The sequence below is a fragment of the Staurois parvus genome, unplaced genomic scaffold, assembly GCF_062004578.1.
Source record: "Staurois parvus isolate SC_StPar_1 unplaced genomic scaffold, SC_StPar_1.0 ptg000498l, whole genome shotgun sequence".
NCBI classification, from domain to species: domain Eukaryota; kingdom Metazoa; phylum Chordata; class Amphibia; order Anura; family Ranidae; genus Staurois; species Staurois parvus.
In genome coordinates this window covers 1,198,502-1,218,335 of record NW_028318294.1, presented here as the reverse complement: position 1 = coordinate 1,218,335, position 19,834 = coordinate 1,198,502, and the positions used below count along the sequence as shown (strand labels likewise).

Genomic DNA, 19,834 nt, shown 5'->3' with positions numbered 1-19,834 from the left:
CCCAGATTGTAAGCTCGAAAGAGTAGGGCCCTCTTACCCCTCGTGTGCTGTTCGTAGCTGCTGTAATGTTTCATGTATTGTCCCCCCCTCTATTGTACAGCGCTGAGCAAACCCTTTGGCGCTATATAAACTCAATGTAATGTAATGTAATGTAATTTTAATCTGCCTAGCAACAAGTAAAAAAAAAAAAAAATATATAAAAAGCAAAACGCAGCAAAACTGCATGCGTCAAAATGCACCAAAAAAAGCACTGCAGAAACGGATCAAACTGCATAGGTGTGTACCTAGCCTTAAGGAGGGGTGGGTTCCCTCCAGGCATACCTGCCCTTAATCTATCCATTGTTATATTTGTGCTCCAACTTTGGAAACTCTCAACATTTATAGAGGTAGGACTGCAGATGTATTGGAGTGCTGTGAAGTGGCCTCTGCAGCTTATGCATATACAAGTATTTGCAAATGTATGCAAACTAAACCCCTTGTTTTAACGGGAACTGTTAGACTGGGTAATTCGGTTTGTTGCAAGCTGGCCCGGTAAGGCTGGTAAAGCTGAGAATTTTTGTTGTTTTTTGGCGTGCTCCTTGCTGCAAAGGCCAGTTATAGATAGGGGTGGTTGCCATTTGTTTGTGTTGATATGTAAGGGTTTACAACCACTTTGAAAAAGCCTTTCTCAACCTGTTTAACATGGAGGGTTTCAGGGATCCCTTACGAATTACAACGTATTACTATATCTACAGCATCATGGTACATTAGTGTGATGGTTAGAGGGAATGTGTGCTCCTTAGATTAAGTCATTAGGAAGAATCCTCACGTTACAGTCAACCTAAAAGATCAAGTTAGTGTTTACAGATCTGAAATTGCTAATTGCTCCAGGATCCTCTAGCAACATATAGAACGGGTCTCCAAACTTTCTAAACAAAGGGCCAGTTCACTGTCCTTCAGACTTTAGGAGGGCCAGACTGTGACCAGTGGGAGCAGAACAGGGTATTAGGGGGAAATTGTTTCCCATTATTGGTGTTAGTGGGAGGAATAGTGCCCCATCATTGGTATCAGTGAGAAGAATAGTGCCCCATCATTGGTGTCAGTGAGAGGAATAGTGCTCCATCATTGGTGTCAGTGAGAGGAATAGTGCTCCATCATTGGTGTCAGTAGGAGGAATAGTGCCCCAATCTGCCAATGGGTATGCTAGTTGAACCAGCTGTTATCTGTATGTCTTGGAGACTCCAGTGGTAACAATTTTACTCTTGAGGTCCAACATCAATCCCACCCAATCTGAAAAGGTCCCTCTCTTAATGTTGGGCTATAAACATCCAAAATTCTAAATAATTCAGCAAAAGAAGCAAGATTTACTGTTATAAATGTTCTTTTGTGTTTCTTGGTTTAATCTCAGTGATCCTTATTTCTTCATGTTGTCTGTATAGTACTGCACCCCAGGAATGAAAATACAAAAGAACTCTCTTATCTTATGATATCATATACAGTACTAATGGTGCACTTTAAAAATATCTTTGACGTAATTATCCTCTGTTGCAGTATTGGCAGTTCTCTAAAGCTGTACGTCTGTGTAGCTGCATAGGCGTATTCAGCAGCTTGATTACTGTCATATAAACAAATATGAAATGCAGAACTGCGAACAGTCAGGATTCCCTTTTTTAGCCCTTGTTTCATGTTAAATTGTTGAAAAGTGTAAATGTTTTTTTACAACATTCTAAGCCAGGGGCAGGGACGGACTGACAACTCATGGGGTCCCTGGGCAATTGGGGATCATTGGGCCCCTGTGTCCTCACCCACACTCAGACCACACCCAAAAGAGCCTATGAAAAGGACCAGGGGCATCTCCTGGGGCCCCCTACTGACCCTGGGCCCTTTGGGCAGTGCCAAGTTCCCAAATGGTCAGTCCGCCCCTGGCCAAGGGTCTCCAAACTTTTCAAAGGGCCATTTTACTGTCCTTCTGACTTTAGGGGGGCCGGATTGTGGCCAGTGGGGGTAAAAAAATGTCTTGGGCCCAGCATCAGTGAGAATATAACATGGCCTCAGGGCTGGTGGTCAGTAGGAGGAGGAGTCGTGCTTCTTCATTGGTATTAGTAGGAGAAATAGTACCCCATCATTGTTTTCAGTGGAAGAAAAATAGTGCCCTATTGTTGGTTTCAATGGGAGGAATAGTGTTCCCAGGGCCTGATAAGGGCTGCATCAGACCCTCGTGCCATAGTCTGGAGACCCCTGTTCTAAGCAATACCCATAGGTTGGCCTCTCTCCTTGGTTATTGCTAGTTCTCTGCTTTGTTCAGGTAGACAGAGGTACTGATGTTGTAAATACTGTATGCTTTTTTACATTTTTTTTTCATACTTGAGCCTCACTAATATTTCATAAATTTGTTACAGCTGATGAGCAGACATCCTATACCTTTGTGGGGCCCTTTCTGTGTATCAATAGAAATGTTGTCAGAAGAGTCTGGCATTTAACCTAGTATTTGCAAACCTCAAATATTCTACATTTTTAAGCCTGTATTCCTTAAGAAACATGGCCACTTTAAGAGAACCTTACTGCCTGGCTGTTACAAGAATTGGGGCTCAGCTGGCAAAACTAGGAGAGTTGGGAGGTGAGTCTAATGAACTAATCCAATGTTTACTTGCAGCTCTCCACAGGCCAAAAAGGCTCGGAATGAAACTACTGAGAAGAACGAGTTAAGACTAAGGTAAAACAAGATAAATACTATGCATATTGCCTTGTACACATAGTTACATAGTTACATAGTTAGTCTGGCTGAAAAAAGACAAAAGTCCATCCAGTTCAACCATAGAAAAAAAAAAAGTTATAATCCTATACCCACAGTTGATCCAGAGGAAGGCAAAAAAAAAACCGGCAAAGCACGATCCAATTTGCTCCTGCTGGAAAAAAATTCCTTCCTGATCCCCCGAAAGGCAATCGGATATTCCCTGGATCAACTTTACCTATAAATGTTAGTATCCAGTTATATTCTGTGTATCTAGGAAAGAATCCAGGCCTTTTTTGAAACAATCCACTGAGCTGGCCAAAACCAACTCTTGAGGGAGTCTATTTTACATTTTCACAGTTCTCACTGTGAAGAAACCTTTCCGTGTTTGGAGATTACATTTCTTTTCCTCCAGACGTAAAGAGTGCCCCCTTGTCCTCTGTGATGACCTCAGGGTGAATAACTCTACACCGAGTCCACTATATGAACCACTGATGTATTTATACATGGAGATCATATCCCCCCCTTATGTATTATACATGGAGATCATATCCCCCCTTATGTATTATACATGGTGATCATATCCCCCCTTATGTATTATACATGGTGATCATATCCCCCCTTATGTATTATACATGGAGATCATATCCCCCCTTATGTATTATACATGGAGATCATATCCCCCCTTATGTATTATACATGGAGATCATATCCCCCTTATGTATTATACATGGTGATCATATCCCACCTTAATCTCCTCTTCTCATGAGAGAATAAATTCAGTTCCTCTAATCTTCCCTCATAGCTGAGCTGCTCCATGCCTCTTATCAGTTTGGTTGCCCTTCTCTGTACTTTCTCCAGTTCCCCAATGTTCTGTTTGTGAATACACACAATGAGAATATCGGTCAAATGATCATCCAGGTTTTTTTGCATGCTTTTAAAAATGAAAAGGTTACTCAATTTATGAAAATTCTTGTACAAAAGAATAGAATGTTGGAAATGATATCATGTATTGTATTGTATTTTCGGGCTAATTCTGTACTGAATAAATGAAAATCGTATGATCTGGTATCGTATGAGAAAAGTTTTCATGTTTGTCTCTGTCTGAAAATTTCGGATGAACTGTCACGATCGGCTGTCAAAAGCTGTGTACTAACGATCGGGTTATCATACGATCGCTTTTAAAACAATATTTTTCGAACGATTTTTGAATGAGGCTTAAGCAAAACAAAATTCCATTTCTAATTTACTCCCTAGCATACTATACCTAAAATATAGCATAAATCTTATAATATAATTTATATAAAGGTTACTAGAAACGACATCAGGTAGATTATGAGCAAATATTTTCTCGATAAAGACTAAGCAAAGATTTTTGGAAAGGCCACAAAAGGCTTAAGACCTAGTTTAGCAAAATTTCAAGGGGTGCTAAATCTATTTTACTTTACCTAGTAAGAAGACATGATCATGATTTAGGGTCCATGCGCACTGGACTTAAAGATACAATTTCCCTTGGCAGAAAAAAAACGCTCATATAGAGCATTTCTGTACACGAGCGTAGGCCTGTTTAGGAGCTTCTAGGAGAGTTTAGGCGTGTTTAGCATTTTGTTCTGCCAGAAAACTCATGTCAAAAATGCAAACCTGAAGGGTTTTTCTTCTGCCTCTAAACCCTGAGCTGAAAATATGCCTCTAAGCCACCTAATGTGCATGGACACATAAGATAACATTGAGCTGCTTCTACAGGCAAAACACAAAACTGCAGAAGCAGTGTTTTTGTAAGCCAGTGCGGATGGACGTTTATTGCTCAATTGCCTGGCAATTATGCTTTTTCATTTAATAAACGGTATATGGAACTGTTTGGCTCTACAGAACTGTCATCATGAGGCCAGGACCAGGCCACAGATTTGTGGCCACAGAGTTCTGTATTTTCTATAAAAGCAATGTACAAACCCACAGCCGGTGAAATGATAAAACTAAAGTAATTCACAAGAAAATGGAATTATGATTATACTTTTCTTTACAAACTTGATACTTTTTTGTGCGTTTACAGATGCCTACAATATAAAACATTATCATGAAAAAGATACCACAAAAATACAAAACACTAGACATTTATCGAGCATCTTCACTCACTGGCAACTTTATTAGGTACACCTATTCAATTGCTTGGTAACATAAACTGCTAATCAGCCAATCACATGTCAGCAACTTAATGCACTTAGGCATCTAGATGTGGTGAAGACGACTTGCTAAAGTTCAAACTAATCATCAGAATGGGGAAGAAATGGGATTTGAGTGACTTTGAATGTGGCATGGTTGTTGGTGCCAGATGGCTGTTAGGGATGCAACAGCATGTACTATATACAGTATTGTGTGTTAATATCACTTGACCAGTAGATGGCACTGTACACTAAGGTTACCAGTTGTGCATATCTGTAAAACTTGTTGGTTCTCTCTCTTCTATCTCTCTCTTTATAACCAAGATGTCTGCTGTTACAGTTTGCTGAAATGTTTTGTATGTTTGCAACTTAAGCCACACAAGTAAACTAAGTTCTGCCTCATCACAAGCTACTAGTGTCTTCTCTAACACATAACCAACAATGGCCTGGTCTGAGTATTTCAAAAACTGCTGATCTACTGGGATTTTCACACACAACCATCTCTAGGGTTTACAGAGAATGGTCAGAAAAAGAGAAAATATCCAGTGAGTGGCAGTTGTGTGGACGAAAATGCCTTGTTGATGTCAGAAGTCAGACTTGTTCGAGATGATAGAAAGGCAATAGTAACTCATGTCAATATGGACCAAAATCTCTGAGGAATGTTTCCAACACCTTGTTGAATCTATGCCATGAACAATTAAGGCAGTTCTGAAGGCAGAAGAGGGTTCAACCTGTACTAGCAAGGTGTACCTAATAAAGTGGCCAGTGAGCGTGTAGCTGGCCATACATTCTTCAAATTTGAGGCAGTTCCTGATGTACCTGGCAAAAATTGGTTAGAGGGTGGCCCTTTGGGTCTCCTCCCTCCCGCATCTTTCAATTGAAATGTCAAAGAATCCAGGAGAAATATTGTCAGCTGAACAGCAGCTGCATCAACTAAGATGCAGCCCCTCTTCAGGTATTCCAATGGAGATTTAACCATCCACGTTGTATGGCACTGACGGAGGAACCTGACTTTTCATTCATCTGGTAAAAACAATAATGCTGGGTGCACACGGGAAGTTTTTTTTCATTCAACCCAGCTGGCTGAAAAAACTTACAGATTGCCATACTACATATCAGAGGTTAGTGCTGAGATCTCCCCACTGAACTATTGTGTTCTGATAGGAGGAGCACCCCCCCTCCCCCCAGGAGCACTGAGAGCGCTGCTCAGATGCTGGTTTTCTAGCATGCTCTTCAACAGAAGCTACTCATGAGATCAGCTTCTGTCGGATGAGGAGCTGTACACGTGAGCTGAAACTCATATGGTTCCTGACAAACCGACCATTCTTGACCCATGTTTACCCGGCTTAATGTCCATGTTTACCGACAAAATTGGATACAAATCAGGCTGCCTGATAGCCTATCTCCCAACTCTAGATCTTGAGGATGAGGGATACTTGAAGGAGATGGTGGCCTTTGGCATGTCCAGGGCGCTGCAGCAAAAAGTGGATGTGGTTAAATCATGGTGACCTGGAGCTGACAATCATCCTCAGCATCCAGGGTGTTGAATGGATTGTAACCAGGGGTTGTAACTGACCATTTGGAAACTCGGGCACTGCCCGAGGGCCCGGGGTCAGTAGGGGGCCCCATGAGATGCCCCTGGTACCTTTTTCATAGGCTTTTTTGAGTTTGGGCAAGGACACAGGGGCCCCATGATCCCCTATTGCCCGGGGGCCCCATGAGTTGTCAGTCCGCCCCTAATTGTAACAAAACTGAAGCAACTTTGAGCACCATAAGGAGAGTACTGTAGTATGGCAGTGCAGTAATGCGATGACCCAACTATTAACATTGAGAGGAGCTTAAAGTGTAAGTAAAGTAAATTTTTAAAAAGTTGCTGACATGCAAGGCATTTATGACAGAAGAGACCCTATTCTGCCATAAATGCCTCCTCCTGCCCGTCAGCTGTCATGTACACTGGGCTATGCATGCACAGCTCAGTGAACAATTACGGTCCTGATCTGTGCATGCGCATGCACGGGAGTGATGTCATTGTGGCCCAGCCTATCGCAAGGCCTAAGGCACGGGACCTGGAAGGAAGACCGGGCGAAGATGGATGCTCCGGAGGCTCTCCAGGTCAATCCCACTGCAACGCTGGAGGGCATTGTTTGACAGGTAAGTCTGCTATAATATACTAATATGCCATGCATACTAGCACATTATGGCATAACCCACCTGGGGGGTGGCAAAATAAAAATTTTACAGAGGAGTTTACTACCGCTTTAGGGCATGGTTAAGACAACCTAGGCTTCCTTGTATCTATAAAATATGGTTTCATTGCTGTGCCACAATCAAGAGTCTTATAGACACATACAAACCTCAGCAGAATGATTAAAAAAATGAAATGCTTTCATTACATATGCTTTTGTGTACGCTGAAAATAAACAGAGAGCTAACATTTCTTCTGAGCCTACCGTAAAGAACTTCATTGAAATAGTTGGGGACAGCTTAGCAACCAGCACCTGTTGCGACAAAAGAACACTTTAAGGAGACATATGTAATGTACAATATAGTGTATCTAGTGCAGGGATCGGGGGGTGTGCAATGCACTCTGTGCAAGGGTCAGGAAGACATATGTAATGTACAATATAGTGTATCTAGCGCAGGGAGCAGGAGTGTACAATGCACAGAGTGCAAGGGTCAGGAAGACATATGTAATGTACAATATAGTGTATCTAGCGCAGGGAGCAGGAGTGTACAATGCACAGAGTGCAAGGGTCAGGAAGACATATGTAATGTACAATATAGTATATCTAGTGCAGGGATCAGGGGGTGTGCAATTCACAGAGTGCAGGGGTCAGGAAGACATATGTAATGTACAATATAGTATATCTAGTGCAGGGATCAGGGAGTGTGCAATGCACAGAGTGCAGGGGTCAGGAAGACATATGTAATGTGCAATATAGTGTATCTAATGCAGGGATAAGGGGAGTTCAAGGGTCAGGATTACATAACACATAGTGCTGCAGTCAGTGTCTGGTTTAGGAATACATAATGCAGTTTTCAGCTGTCTGGGGTGTGAAATGCAAAGAGTTCAAGGGTCAGTCCTGCTGTGCTGTAGTCAGTGCCGGGTTTATGAGTTCATGATACACAGAGCGGGGTCCTGGAGTACATAATGCACAGAATGCAGGGTACAGGAGTGTGTAATGCATAGGGGATGGAAGTACAAAACGAAAAGAATGCAGGGGTCAGTGGTGGGTAATGCACAGTGTAGGGGTCAGGATAGTGCAAAATTCCTCACGCAAGAAATACTCTCCCCAATTTTAACCTTTCAGCAAAAATGACCACCCCTTCTCCAAAAAAAAAAAGCACCGATCTGCACGCACACCTAAATCCACCCTCCCAACAGAAATCCTCTTCGCCTACTTGCACAAATCCTCCCCTAGTCCCCACTCCCAGCACATTATTCCCCCAAACCCCCCTCTTAGCACAAATACCCCCCCTCAATTCCCTCTCCCAACACAAATTCACTTCCTTTCCTAGCACCAATCCTACCCCCCAAATCCTGCTTCTAATACAAAAGTTTTCCCCTCCAAACCCCCCCCCCAGCACAAACACCTTCCTCCAACTCTTCAAGAAGCAATCCTCCCCCTCAATCCCCCTTACCAGCACAATTCTCCAAATTCCTCCTTGCACAAATTCTCTTTCCCTTTCTAGCACAACTTCTTCCCACAGGACAAATTCCGTACCCCTTTCTAGCACTCCCCCCCCATCTCTCCTGCAAATCCCCCTTCAAGCACAAATCTCACCCAATCCCCCACCCAGCACAAATTCTCTTCCTCCTTCCAGCACAAATTTTCCTCCCACCTGCCCTTCTAACACAAATCCCCACTCCTTCCAAATTGCCCCTCTCAGCACAAATTACCACTCCTTCTCTCCCCTCAATCACTACTCTCTGCATAAATCCTCCAGAATAAATTTTTGATACCTGCACCCCTAGCCCCCAGTTCATTTCATCCCCCTGTACAATTTTCAGGCCTCAAATACTGTACCATGGAGGGGACCCTATGGGAAGCTTCCCTTGTCTCTGACGAGTATTATTGTGATAGACAGCTGGTATTACTTTTGGACTGCCACACTCTGCCGTAACAGGCCTGTACCTGAGGAGCTCAGCCCTACAACTACTAATACTGCTAAAGGAACTGTGCTCACTCCTAAACTACTTGCTACTACAATTTAAAGAGAAGTCTGCAATCTGCTTTCAGTCAGAACTTCAAAAATGCTCAACTAAGAGATCAGCTAGATGTCCTCAGTTGAGAACAATTCTAATTTTGGAGTATCCTATGATATTCCCCATCCCTATCCCTAGTTCTACTCTACAATAAAACTTCAAAAAACAAACATCCTCTAGACATTGAAGATGACGTGTGTGTGTACCTGGCTGCAGGCAAAAGAAGGGGGAAACCTGGGCAAAAATACAAGTGGCCTTCATGAGAGGGGTGCTACACAGACCTTGATCATCCTCAAGGCAACCAAGGCAAGAGTCTAGGATTTGATGCATTTCCAGGGGGCCAAGTTGCAAGTTTCATGCTCTTGTAGTAAAGCAGGCGATAGCACATTTCTTCAAACCTCAATGCACCTTCCTGTCCTTTCAAGGGAGGATATTGTCATGTACCTGATGGGAGATTGAGTTGACGAGGTCGGCCTCACTTGTGTCCCTAGCCCTGACCCCACAGGGGGAGTCTAGGGACCAGGGGGACAAGAGCGCCAGGAGTTGTTGCTTGTGGCTCTTGCAGATGATGGCCTTGGTAGACTGAGTATCCACTGAGTTAGGGCACAGTAGCAATAGAGCAGGCAGGTACTGTGGATTGCCGGATGTGCAGCAGAGCAGGGTAGGTAGCCAGGAACAGGAATGGAGCAGGGTCAGACAAGCCAGGGTCATAAACAGTGGGGCAGCGCAGTACTGAATCAGAAGAGAAAGCCAAGGTCAGGAGCAGAGCCGAAGTCAGGAACCAGGAGCAGGAGAGCAATCAGAGTCGGGTCAGGAACAAGCCGGATCAGCAACAAAGGGAACGTCAGGAACTAGCAGGACACCGGGGGGGGGGGGGGGGGGGCTGGAGCTGAAAGACCAGTCAGCACTGAATCAGCACCATATGCTCTTTAAATAGCCCGCCCAGTCCCGACAGGCGCGCCTGGGTCCTAGTGCCTGCCCGGCGCCGTCATTGGTGACAGGTGCGTCTGGGTCCTAGTGCCCGCCTTCCTGTATGCCTTGTCGGAATCCTGCGCAGGCGCAGATTCATACGTTGCGGCGATCTTCTCGTTCCCTGATAGATATACTTGGGCAGCACAGTGGCTAAATGGTTAGCACTTCTGCCTGGCAGTACTAGGGTTGTTGGTTCAAATTCCAACCACAGCAGCACCTGCCTGGAATTTGGATGTTTTTCCTGTGTCTGCTTGGATTTTCTCCCACACTCCAAAGACATGCTGGTAGGTTTCCTAGATCCTGTCTAAATTGGCCCTAGTATGTGTATGTATAAAAATAAGTTAGGGACTTTAGATTATAAGCTCCTTGAGGGTTAGGGACTGATGTGAATGTACAATATATATGTAAAGCGCTGTGTAAATTGGCGGCACTATCTAAGTACCTGTAATAAATATAAAAATAAAACATATTTGCAGGTAACTGGTGCCTGAAGGGGATAGTCCAGTGCAGACAAAGCAACTGAGGCTGCTTTTTTTGCACCTATTGCAATACTGCTTATCAAGGATGAGCTCAGACGTGGTCAAATAGTAGCCTGAACCTGCCTGAGCTATCCTACCAGGAATATGTCACTGCAGACCGCCAATCATAAGAGGCTGAGGCATTCCCCACCTCTCAGCCATACACACTCCTTGTATACATGTGGCTGTGGGGTGGGGAATGCCTCTGCCGCTTATGATTAGCGGTCTGCAGTGACAGATTCCTGGTGGGATAGCTCAGGCAGGTTTGGACTAGGATCCAAACAAGCCCAAGCGCATCACTGATGCTCAATGTCATTCGAAGGGATGGGGAAAAGTCAAAGCTGCTACCTTGCCCATTCTTCCTTAATCTATCTCTGCCGCCATAGACCTGTCTACTAAATTCTGTAAATAGCAGCAAAAGTTCAGGTATGAGCATTCACTAGTTAATTGGTTATTCTGCAATTCACATCAAAGGCTCATGTTCACTCATTTTTCATTTACATGCATTGTCCAGTCAAATGCATTCCACTGCATTTGAATTGAAAATACAGTGTATGACAAAAAAAGGCTGCTTTGTCCTGATTTTACTGCAGTTCCAATGCACCTAGGTAGGACATGCTGAGTCTAGGACACGCTGCACAGTACAATGCAAAGCAGGTCAAATACAGCCTCTGAATTGCCATGTTTATTGCTCCTTTAACCTCCTCGGCGGTATGATTATTTCCGATTTTTTGTGCTGAAAGCGGTACCATTTTTTTGCATGGAAATATGTAGTTTTTTATTGTAGGCTGTAATTTTTAGGAATAACTCACTGAAATCTGTCCGAACAAGAGTCTAGTAAACATCCCGGGTAGGATAAAATTTGAAACACGAAATCATAAATTATAATTTAATAAATAATCATAAAAAATAATAATATAATAATAATAAATTTAATTCAATAATATAATCAAACCAAAAACACTGAAATTTGAAATACAGAGGCAAATTCTCGCATCGCTAAGCAAAGTCGCAAAATCGTTTTCAGTGTCTGATGACAAATTTCCCCCACGAATCATTATCACTCAATTCTGCAAGTGGTTCTGATTTACTATCGCTGTTCTCTAGCTGGTCTAAAACCGCTTTTGACCTAAAGGGACGCTTTTTGGACGCCATGGATATTTCTAAGTTTCCAGGCAGAAAGAACAGTCAAAATGCAGGCAGGACACAGGACAAAGCAGTAGGGACAAAATGTATGTGAAATGCATTGAAACAGCAATGTTTTACTATGTAATAATAATTTTTTTAAAAATGACATTTTTTAAAAATTTCAAATTTGCCGCCGGTTCCGGCGCCCGTACGTCCCGACATCACAGGGACCGGAACACGGAAGCCGGATGACGGCATTGGCCAGAAGAGATGCCGGGGATGCTGCAGGGGACACATCGCGGGAGCGAAGGACAAGGTAAGTGCTGCAGCGACTCCCTGAGCAACGCCGCATGGTAAACCCGAGTGTAGCTCGGGGTTACCGCTCTTGGTACTGAAATTTTACCCCGAGCTACACTTGGGAATACCGCTAAGGAGGTTAAAGTAATTGGGACCTGTGTTTGATGTGCATTCTAAACGACCCTCAAATGCAAAAAAATAATGCCTATCAACATGGGACCTAATCCAATAAATGCGTGTAACCCGTCAATATGTACCTTTGCTGATAACCTTTATCATAAATTAAATTTTCTTTTAGTGGCAGATTTGAATATGCTTTACGACATATCACTTGCTTTTTAAATATGATTTTTTTTTTTAACACTGATGCTCTTTTTTTTTCAGTCTTGAAAACTGCAACCTCACCGGCAAAGCCTTTTCTCAGTTGATTCGCATCCTGACTAACTTACATCTCTCATACTTGAAGTATGTTACAAAGGAAAGTAAAAAATAAACAACATTATCTCTGTATTACTATGATAAGTGCCTCAGCCAAAGAGCAAACACAAAACTTTACAACCAGGCTGGGGAGTTATTGACATTGCAATAACTATTATAGACTAGTAGCTATTTGGCAGACAGAGCTACAAAGACTCTGTACACCAAATGTCAAATAAACATTTAAGAATTACTTAGTTATAAAAAACATTTAATCCAGAATTTTATCTGTTTGCCACTAGGAGTCAAAAAGAACCTTCTTTTCCTATAAAGTAAGGCATTTCCAGACAAAAACTATTAAACATTAAAAAACCCCTTTTAAATAACATGCCCTATATTTTCAAATCCCTAAACCTGTGGCTGATATCCAGATGAAAAAAAAACATAAAATAAGATCAAAATATACCTTTCTGGTCACCAAAGGCACTAAGCACACATAACCCTGGATAGACCGATGAATAAAGTAAAATGGGACTTTTAAGGTGGGTGGTCTCTCAAAGAAAATCCCCCAAAAACATCAGACCACGCTACATGGTAGCCATGTTTGTGTGAGAGGCGTGTTGGAGAGAAGTGGTGGAATTTCCTGTGGACTGGACCTTTCTGATACCACAGACTTAATTGGTTATTTCTTGACTACAGTTGTGCTCAAAAGTTTGCATACCCTGGCAGAAATCGTGAAATTTTCGCATTTATATTGAAAATAGGACTGATCATGCCAAAAAAATGTCTTTTATTTAACCACTTCCCGTCTGGCCGCTGTATATAAACGGCCGGACGGTGGCAGTGCAGGGGCGGGTTGCCGTTCATAAATGGCACCCGCCATTTTGGACTGTGCACGCTCCCTGGGAGTGCGCGGCACCTCAATCTGGTGTTCGCTGTGTCCTCCGGACACAGTGGAACACCGATCGCTGTACGGGACCTCTGTGTGAGGTCCCGATCATGTGATCACTGATTGGCCAATCAGTGATCACATGAATAGGTGTAAGCAAGATGTCACTTCTGACATCATTGCTTACTACTTGTGAAATCTGTGAATGATCACAGAGGTCACATTGTACAGGGCTATTCACAACAGACTTGTACCATGTGACAAGCTGTGACCAATCACAGCTCACACAGTATTTCTCAATGGCTGCAAGAATGCAGCTAGAGAGAAGGAGAAATGATTGCTTTTACAGCCTTTATGGGTGTGAAAGCAATCAGTGTAAAAAAAAAAAACAATCTTCATCACCCCCAAGTAGTACAGTGTCACTATGGTGACACTGTACTGCTAGGGTGACAGCATGTTAAAAAAAACATAAATAATAATAAAAAAAAATAAAAAATGTAAAAAAAAGTCACATGTCCCAGAAGACTAGGGGAAGGGAGGGGGAAGGACAACTTCTGCTTCCTATCGCCTAGACAATTGCAGCAGAAGTGGGAGCGGGTACCTGTCAATTTTGGGTACCTGCTCCCCTCCGCTCCCCAAAGATGCCAATCTTTAATGGGGAGCGGAGGACCAGTCCTTAAAGCGGAATTTATCCTTTTGGCCGGAGCTCTGCTTTAATACCTAGTAGGGATGTAGTGGTTTGTTCCTGATTTCACCCCTGTTACTATTTCAGGTTGGTTCCCAAGGCAACTAAACAATGCATCGGACTATTGGTGGTCAACTTCCTTTATGTAGGGGGCCTCAAGTGCAGCCCCTACCATCACCAATAGTACCACACAAATTTTAAACAAATGTAATGTTACAGAAAGCTGTCCTAGAATGCAGGAACAGGAGCTGTCCTAGAATACAGGAACAGGAGATGGTCAGAGACTACAAGCATGTAATAAAAGATATGGTCAGAGACTGCAAGTATGCTACATGAGGTAGTCAGAGACTTTAAACATGATATAGGAATTATTGAAGATCGGGGTCATGCTTCAGGAAACAGAGACTGGAGACATCTTATGTGAGGCTGCTAGAATTTACTGCTATTACAGACTCTTTACACATCAATATGCCCATATTTTTTCTCCCTACCGCCCCCCTAAAAATTACTTGTGCCACATTTGATATTTAGCACTATGGAAGATAAGAAGATAGTATAGCATAAAAAGAGGAAAGTGAATGGACACCACTGAAAAAGTAAAAAAACCAAACCATTTACATACTAAAAGCTAGTCTACAGAATATGTTGCTGTTACTGGCTTGAGTAAGCACCAAAACTCAGACTACTATCTTCAGGGACCCTGAGGGTTGCACTATATGTGCCAAAGAGCCGTATGCCATTTCCAGGATGCAGGTTGGGCACCAGAACCCTTGATCAACATTCTTCAATGTTTATAGGCTAGTTTGTTTTTGTAAGTTTAAAATTCTAAAAAAAAAACCTTTAAAATGCTATGGGACTGGTACAGTGTAGGACAGACTCATATTCATAAAATTACACATTTTATTAAGTACGTAAAAAAAAAATATTTGTTTAAAAACAATACATGGCTAAACAGCCCTAATATATCAACAATGTTCTCTATAACATTATGTCTTCCAAATGGTCGACGAGTTTCACTTATCAGCTTCTTCAGAGCTTAGAGGCAGAGAACCAATTGTCCTATTTGAAAATATGTACATAGAACATCAAAATTACAAACAAATTCCAAAGAAAACATAAGCATTGAAAATTACCCTTCACAAAGTCACATACGACACAGACAAGGAAAGGGAGTCAGCACAATAGTCCTAAGTGGGCACCCATATCCATTTTTTATCCTGATATCCCAAATGATATGGTATCCTAACCAAAAGAGACACACAAGATAAACGAAAAGAAGGGGGGAAGGAGGAAAAGAAAAAAGGAAGACATCTTTCTTTTCCTCCTTCCCACCTTCTTTTTGAAGGAAGATGTCTTCCTTTTTTCTTTTCCTCCTTCCCACCTTCTTTTTGAAGGAAGACGTCTTCCTTTTTTCTTTTCCTCCTTCCCACCTTCTTTTTGAAGGAAGACGTCTTCCTTTTTTCTTTTCCTCCTTCCCACCTTCTTTTTGTTTATGTTGTGTGTCTCTTTAGGTTAGGATACTATATCATTGGAGATAACAGTATTAACAATGGATATAGGTGCCCACCTAGGACTATTGTGCTGACTCCCTTTGGGTGCTGATGTCCTGCATCCCTGTCTGTGTCGGTATGTGAGTTTGTGGAGGGCAGTATTCAATGCTTATGTTTTCTTTGGAATTTGTTTTTAATGTTGACAGTCTATGTACATATTTTTTAATTCGGACAATTGCTTCTCTGCCTATAATCTCTACAGTCCTGAAGATACGGATAAGCGAAATGCATTGACCTTTTGGAGGATATAATGTTACAGAGAACATTGCTGATATATTAGGGCTGTTTAGCCATGTATTGTTTTTAAACAAATATATTTTTATGGAGTACTTAATAATATTTGTAATTTTATGAAAATGAGTCTGTCCTATACTGTACCAGCAAAGTCCCATAGTATTTTTAATGTTTTATGTAGAGTTGTTAATTAGGGATGAGGTACAATGCAGTTTATAATATAATATTTAAGTTTAAAATTCATAGTCCTGACTTTTTTTAAGTAAGATAATTGTGTAGCTGTGCATTTTTTTACCCTACCCAATGTCCTGTACCTATTTGAATATCTAAACCCTAAACATCTAAAGACTGGATAGTGAAGTACAATAATAAGAATAAGAATAAGAAGCAGCAAATACATAATTCGCATAGCCCAAAATAATAAGTAAACTTCTTGCTCAATGTTATACTTTTCTGCGGATATATTACGTAAATTTTAACATTGGCCATTTAAATCTAAGGAAGTATTTATATGATCTGCAGGCACAGTTATGAGCATCTTAGCTGACCGGTATCAGATATTAAGAACTGGCATGTGCAGGGTAAGGCTTGGAAGAGGGCCACTCGATGAAACCTTAGATGAGGACTTAATTGATAATTGGTTTTTAAAGGAAGCAAAGTTATATGAACACCCCTGGTAATTATTAGAAACTATTGTATTAAAATGTTGTATCACCAGAGATAGATTTTTTGGTTGATTTTGGCCTACCACAACTTTAATTTGTCCATAAATTTGTTCAGGTACATACCAAGCCGGAGAGACAGAAGACAGAAGTTATTACAGGGCACAGTGTGGGGATGTCTGTTACTAGAATTGGCTGCTTCTACATAAAGTAGAATGCAGATGGTGAAAGATGCAGGGAAGTGCTGCAGAACAGACCCAATCCATTATCATGTGCTTGAGATTGGTTATACACTCTTCAAGCACATTACTTCAACCACAATATGTTGAAGGATAAATAGCATAGTCCTATCATACTTTTGTTTATGCCTGTTACAGTTTATCCGGAAATCCTCTTGGAGATGGTGGATGTAAGAAGCTGATTAAAGCTCTGCCTAAACTGCACATTGCTGGAGAGCTAAAGTAAGTCTGAGCTATACTGCCAGGAATGCTTATAAATAGGACATTTGGAAAGGCAGAAAGATGTTGATTTGAACACCAAGTCTACTTACGTTTTGGTGAGTAGATTCTGTATAGGGATCAGTGAAGTGGTGGTGATGGAGAACATTAAAGTAGGCTGTGACTCAAGACTGGATGGACCAACTTAATAGCCCAATATATCTTCTTTCTTTTACTTTTCACCCCCCCCCCCCATTTCAAAGTTATATTCTCTAGACTCCAGTATAACTTCATAATGGGGGCTCATTACACTCCATAGTTTATTCTCCTAGTACCACGTATGTGGCACACCAATGGCCTCTAGTCCCATACCTTCATTACTCAATACTACCTTTTGTGTAAGGTACCCCTATCTTTCATCTTGGTTATGGGTTCAACTGATTACACCGTACTATACTGGAGCCTTCATTTGATACTTTTGTCTCTCACTCTTTCACGCACTATATGTGAATTCAGCCTTAATGACCTCAGAAGTATCTAAAGCTGATCTTAAATGCAAGCAAATGAACCTGAAAGCAGGATGCATTTTCTCATTTTCCCAAGCACAGGACCTTAATAAAGCCTGACCCACCCGCATAGGCTTCTTTGCGTGATAACGTGCCTCATAGATTGTGCTGGTTTAGTGTTTTGTGGATTGAAGTGACAGGCTCTAAGCTAACAAATAAAACTATTGCCTATGTTCTAGTCTCAGCAAAACACACATCTCAGAAGAAGGAGTATTACATCTCATGTCTTCCATGCAATCCTGTCTCCACATAAAACAAATATCTGCAAGGTAAGAACATTGAATTTATCAAGTTTTACCTAATGTAAATGAAGAGGTTTGGTTGCATCAGCTGTGTACAGAACTCCTCCAGGTTGCCATACTGCATTGAATTTTTTGAAAACTTTAGAAAATTGTAGCAGCTTCACATTGAAATAATAATTTAATTGTTAATAACAATAAACTACAATATTTTCTATGCTATATTATTTTTAAATAAGTGGTATATCCCCTTAAACTCTATCATTTTATTATAAAGTGATTAATGCAGGCCATAGATGGGTCAAAAATCAGCCGATTTTTCGTCCGAAAATAAAATCAGCTGATTTTTGGATCGTTAGTGGGCTAATTGTTCGGCTGTTTTTCGGTATTTTGGCAGATTTTTTTTATCGGTAAAGTTGGAAAAAAATCGGCCGATTTTGCCGATCGGACGATTTTCGCGGCAATTATGGGCAAATCGGCCGATCTTTTTACCGATAAAAAAATCTGCGCATGAGCAGTGACCTGCAAGAGGAAGACAAAAAGAAGAAGAAAAAGAAGAAGAGGATGAAGAAGAAGAAGAAGAAGAGGATGAAGAAGAAGAGGAAGAAGAGGATGAAGAAGAGGATGAAGAAGAAGAGGAACAAGAAGAGGATGAAGAAGAAGAGGAATTCCAGTCTGGCAAAAATTGTCCCTGCAGAGAGCTCCGCTATTTCTTTGACAGTTCCTTGACATTTATAGCGGTTGCAACAATGTATCTATTTGTTTCCGAATAAAAACATCTGTATACAAATAGATACATTGTTGCAACTGCTATAAATGTCAAAGAACTGTCAAAGAAATAGCGGAGCTCTCTGCAGGGACACTTTTTGCCGGCTGTAGACGGGATGAAAATCGGCCGATTTTTTTACCGTTGCTGGTAACGTCGGCCACTTGAACGACCGATTTTTTGTTTTTTTAAAGAAAAATCGGCCGGGTTTCTCCCCATCTATGGCCTGCATTAGGGTTAGAATTGTATATACAGTATGTGCCAGAAAAGCAGAAAAACTCTTTAGCATCAGAATGCCATTTTCATTGGCCTATATAGTGTATGCTAATTGTCCAAAATAAAATGTTTTGTATAAATATTTTATTATTTTTATTATTATATTATTTTTTTTTGATATGATTAAAGCACTTTGATTTTACTGATACTGCTCTGCTCTCTGATATGTGTTCACTATTTTTTTTTTGTTTTGCAGCAGTTCCAACCAAACAGCTGTTCTTCATTTCATTACTGCTAATGATGATGATGGTCAAAGAGATATTAGGTGAAGTCTGCAGTAAAAAAACTGTCTGTTTGTATTGCAAAATACAATGTATATTAAATCTGGGGTTTCCTTGGTCACATGCCTTGTTCTTCAATTCCTCTCCGCTGATTTACAGAACTTTATTTTTGCTTGTTGACCCAAGCTAGCTGAAGACCATAAAAAAAAAATATTTCCAAATCTTAAAGCCCAGATCCAATCCACATTTTTTTTTAACTTTTCGATAAACTTGGGAAGAATAAAGTACATTGGTCAGGTTCTTATTGCTGTCTGTTGGGTAGAAATCTCACAAAATAAACCTGTGGAGGTATAACACCTTCTAGAAGTATGTCCAAAACTAACCAAATGTTTTGGCTGGAGCTGAGCTTTAATGAAAAGTTGGGTTACCAGTCCAGGTGGATAGAGAAGAGTAACAGGCGCTAAGTCACATGACTTTTGCTGAATGGGAGCATAAGAGCTCAGGTTTGCTGATCCTCACCTTCAGCAGAAATCATGTGGTCAAGTGTCTTCACACGTGTGGTCTGCATTCACTCCAGGAAGGTTAACATGGAACTTCACTTAAAAATTTGATTTTTATCTGTACACTCTCCCAGTTCTGCAATCCTAGCCTAGGCCAGGATGGTGTCCCTTGACCTAACCTCCCCCCGCATCCTCCTGGGACATATCACATGTCCCAGGATGCTGCAGGACCATTCACAAATTGCTGTGCGAGCTCAAGCATGCGAAGTGGGAAACCAGCCATGCTTCCTCAGGAAGCTACAGATGGCTCCCATATCCAGTGCCAGTGACCCTTAGTGGTAAGAAGAACTGGTTCTAGTAAGACACCGCTGGACCCCAGGTAATGGTAAGTAGCTGATTTT

The 19,834-nt window shown here is 41.5% G+C and overlaps 1 protein-coding gene across 1 annotated transcript in view; it reads left to right on the top strand.

Moving 5' to 3' along the window:
• NLRC5 (NLR family CARD domain containing 5) overlaps positions 1-19,834 on the top strand; it is a 193,366-nt gene that overhangs the window by 38,411 nt on the left and 135,121 nt on the right. The window contains exons 9-13 of the mRNA XM_089689793.1: positions 2,633-2,692; positions 12,376-12,456; positions 16,806-16,889; positions 17,611-17,700; positions 18,909-18,977. Coding sequence (XP_089545919.1) covers positions 2,633-2,692; positions 12,376-12,456; positions 16,806-16,889; positions 17,611-17,700; positions 18,909-18,977 — 384 coding nt within the window. The remainder of the gene's footprint in view (positions 1-2,632; positions 2,693-12,375; positions 12,457-16,805; positions 16,890-17,610; positions 17,701-18,908; positions 18,978-19,834) is intronic.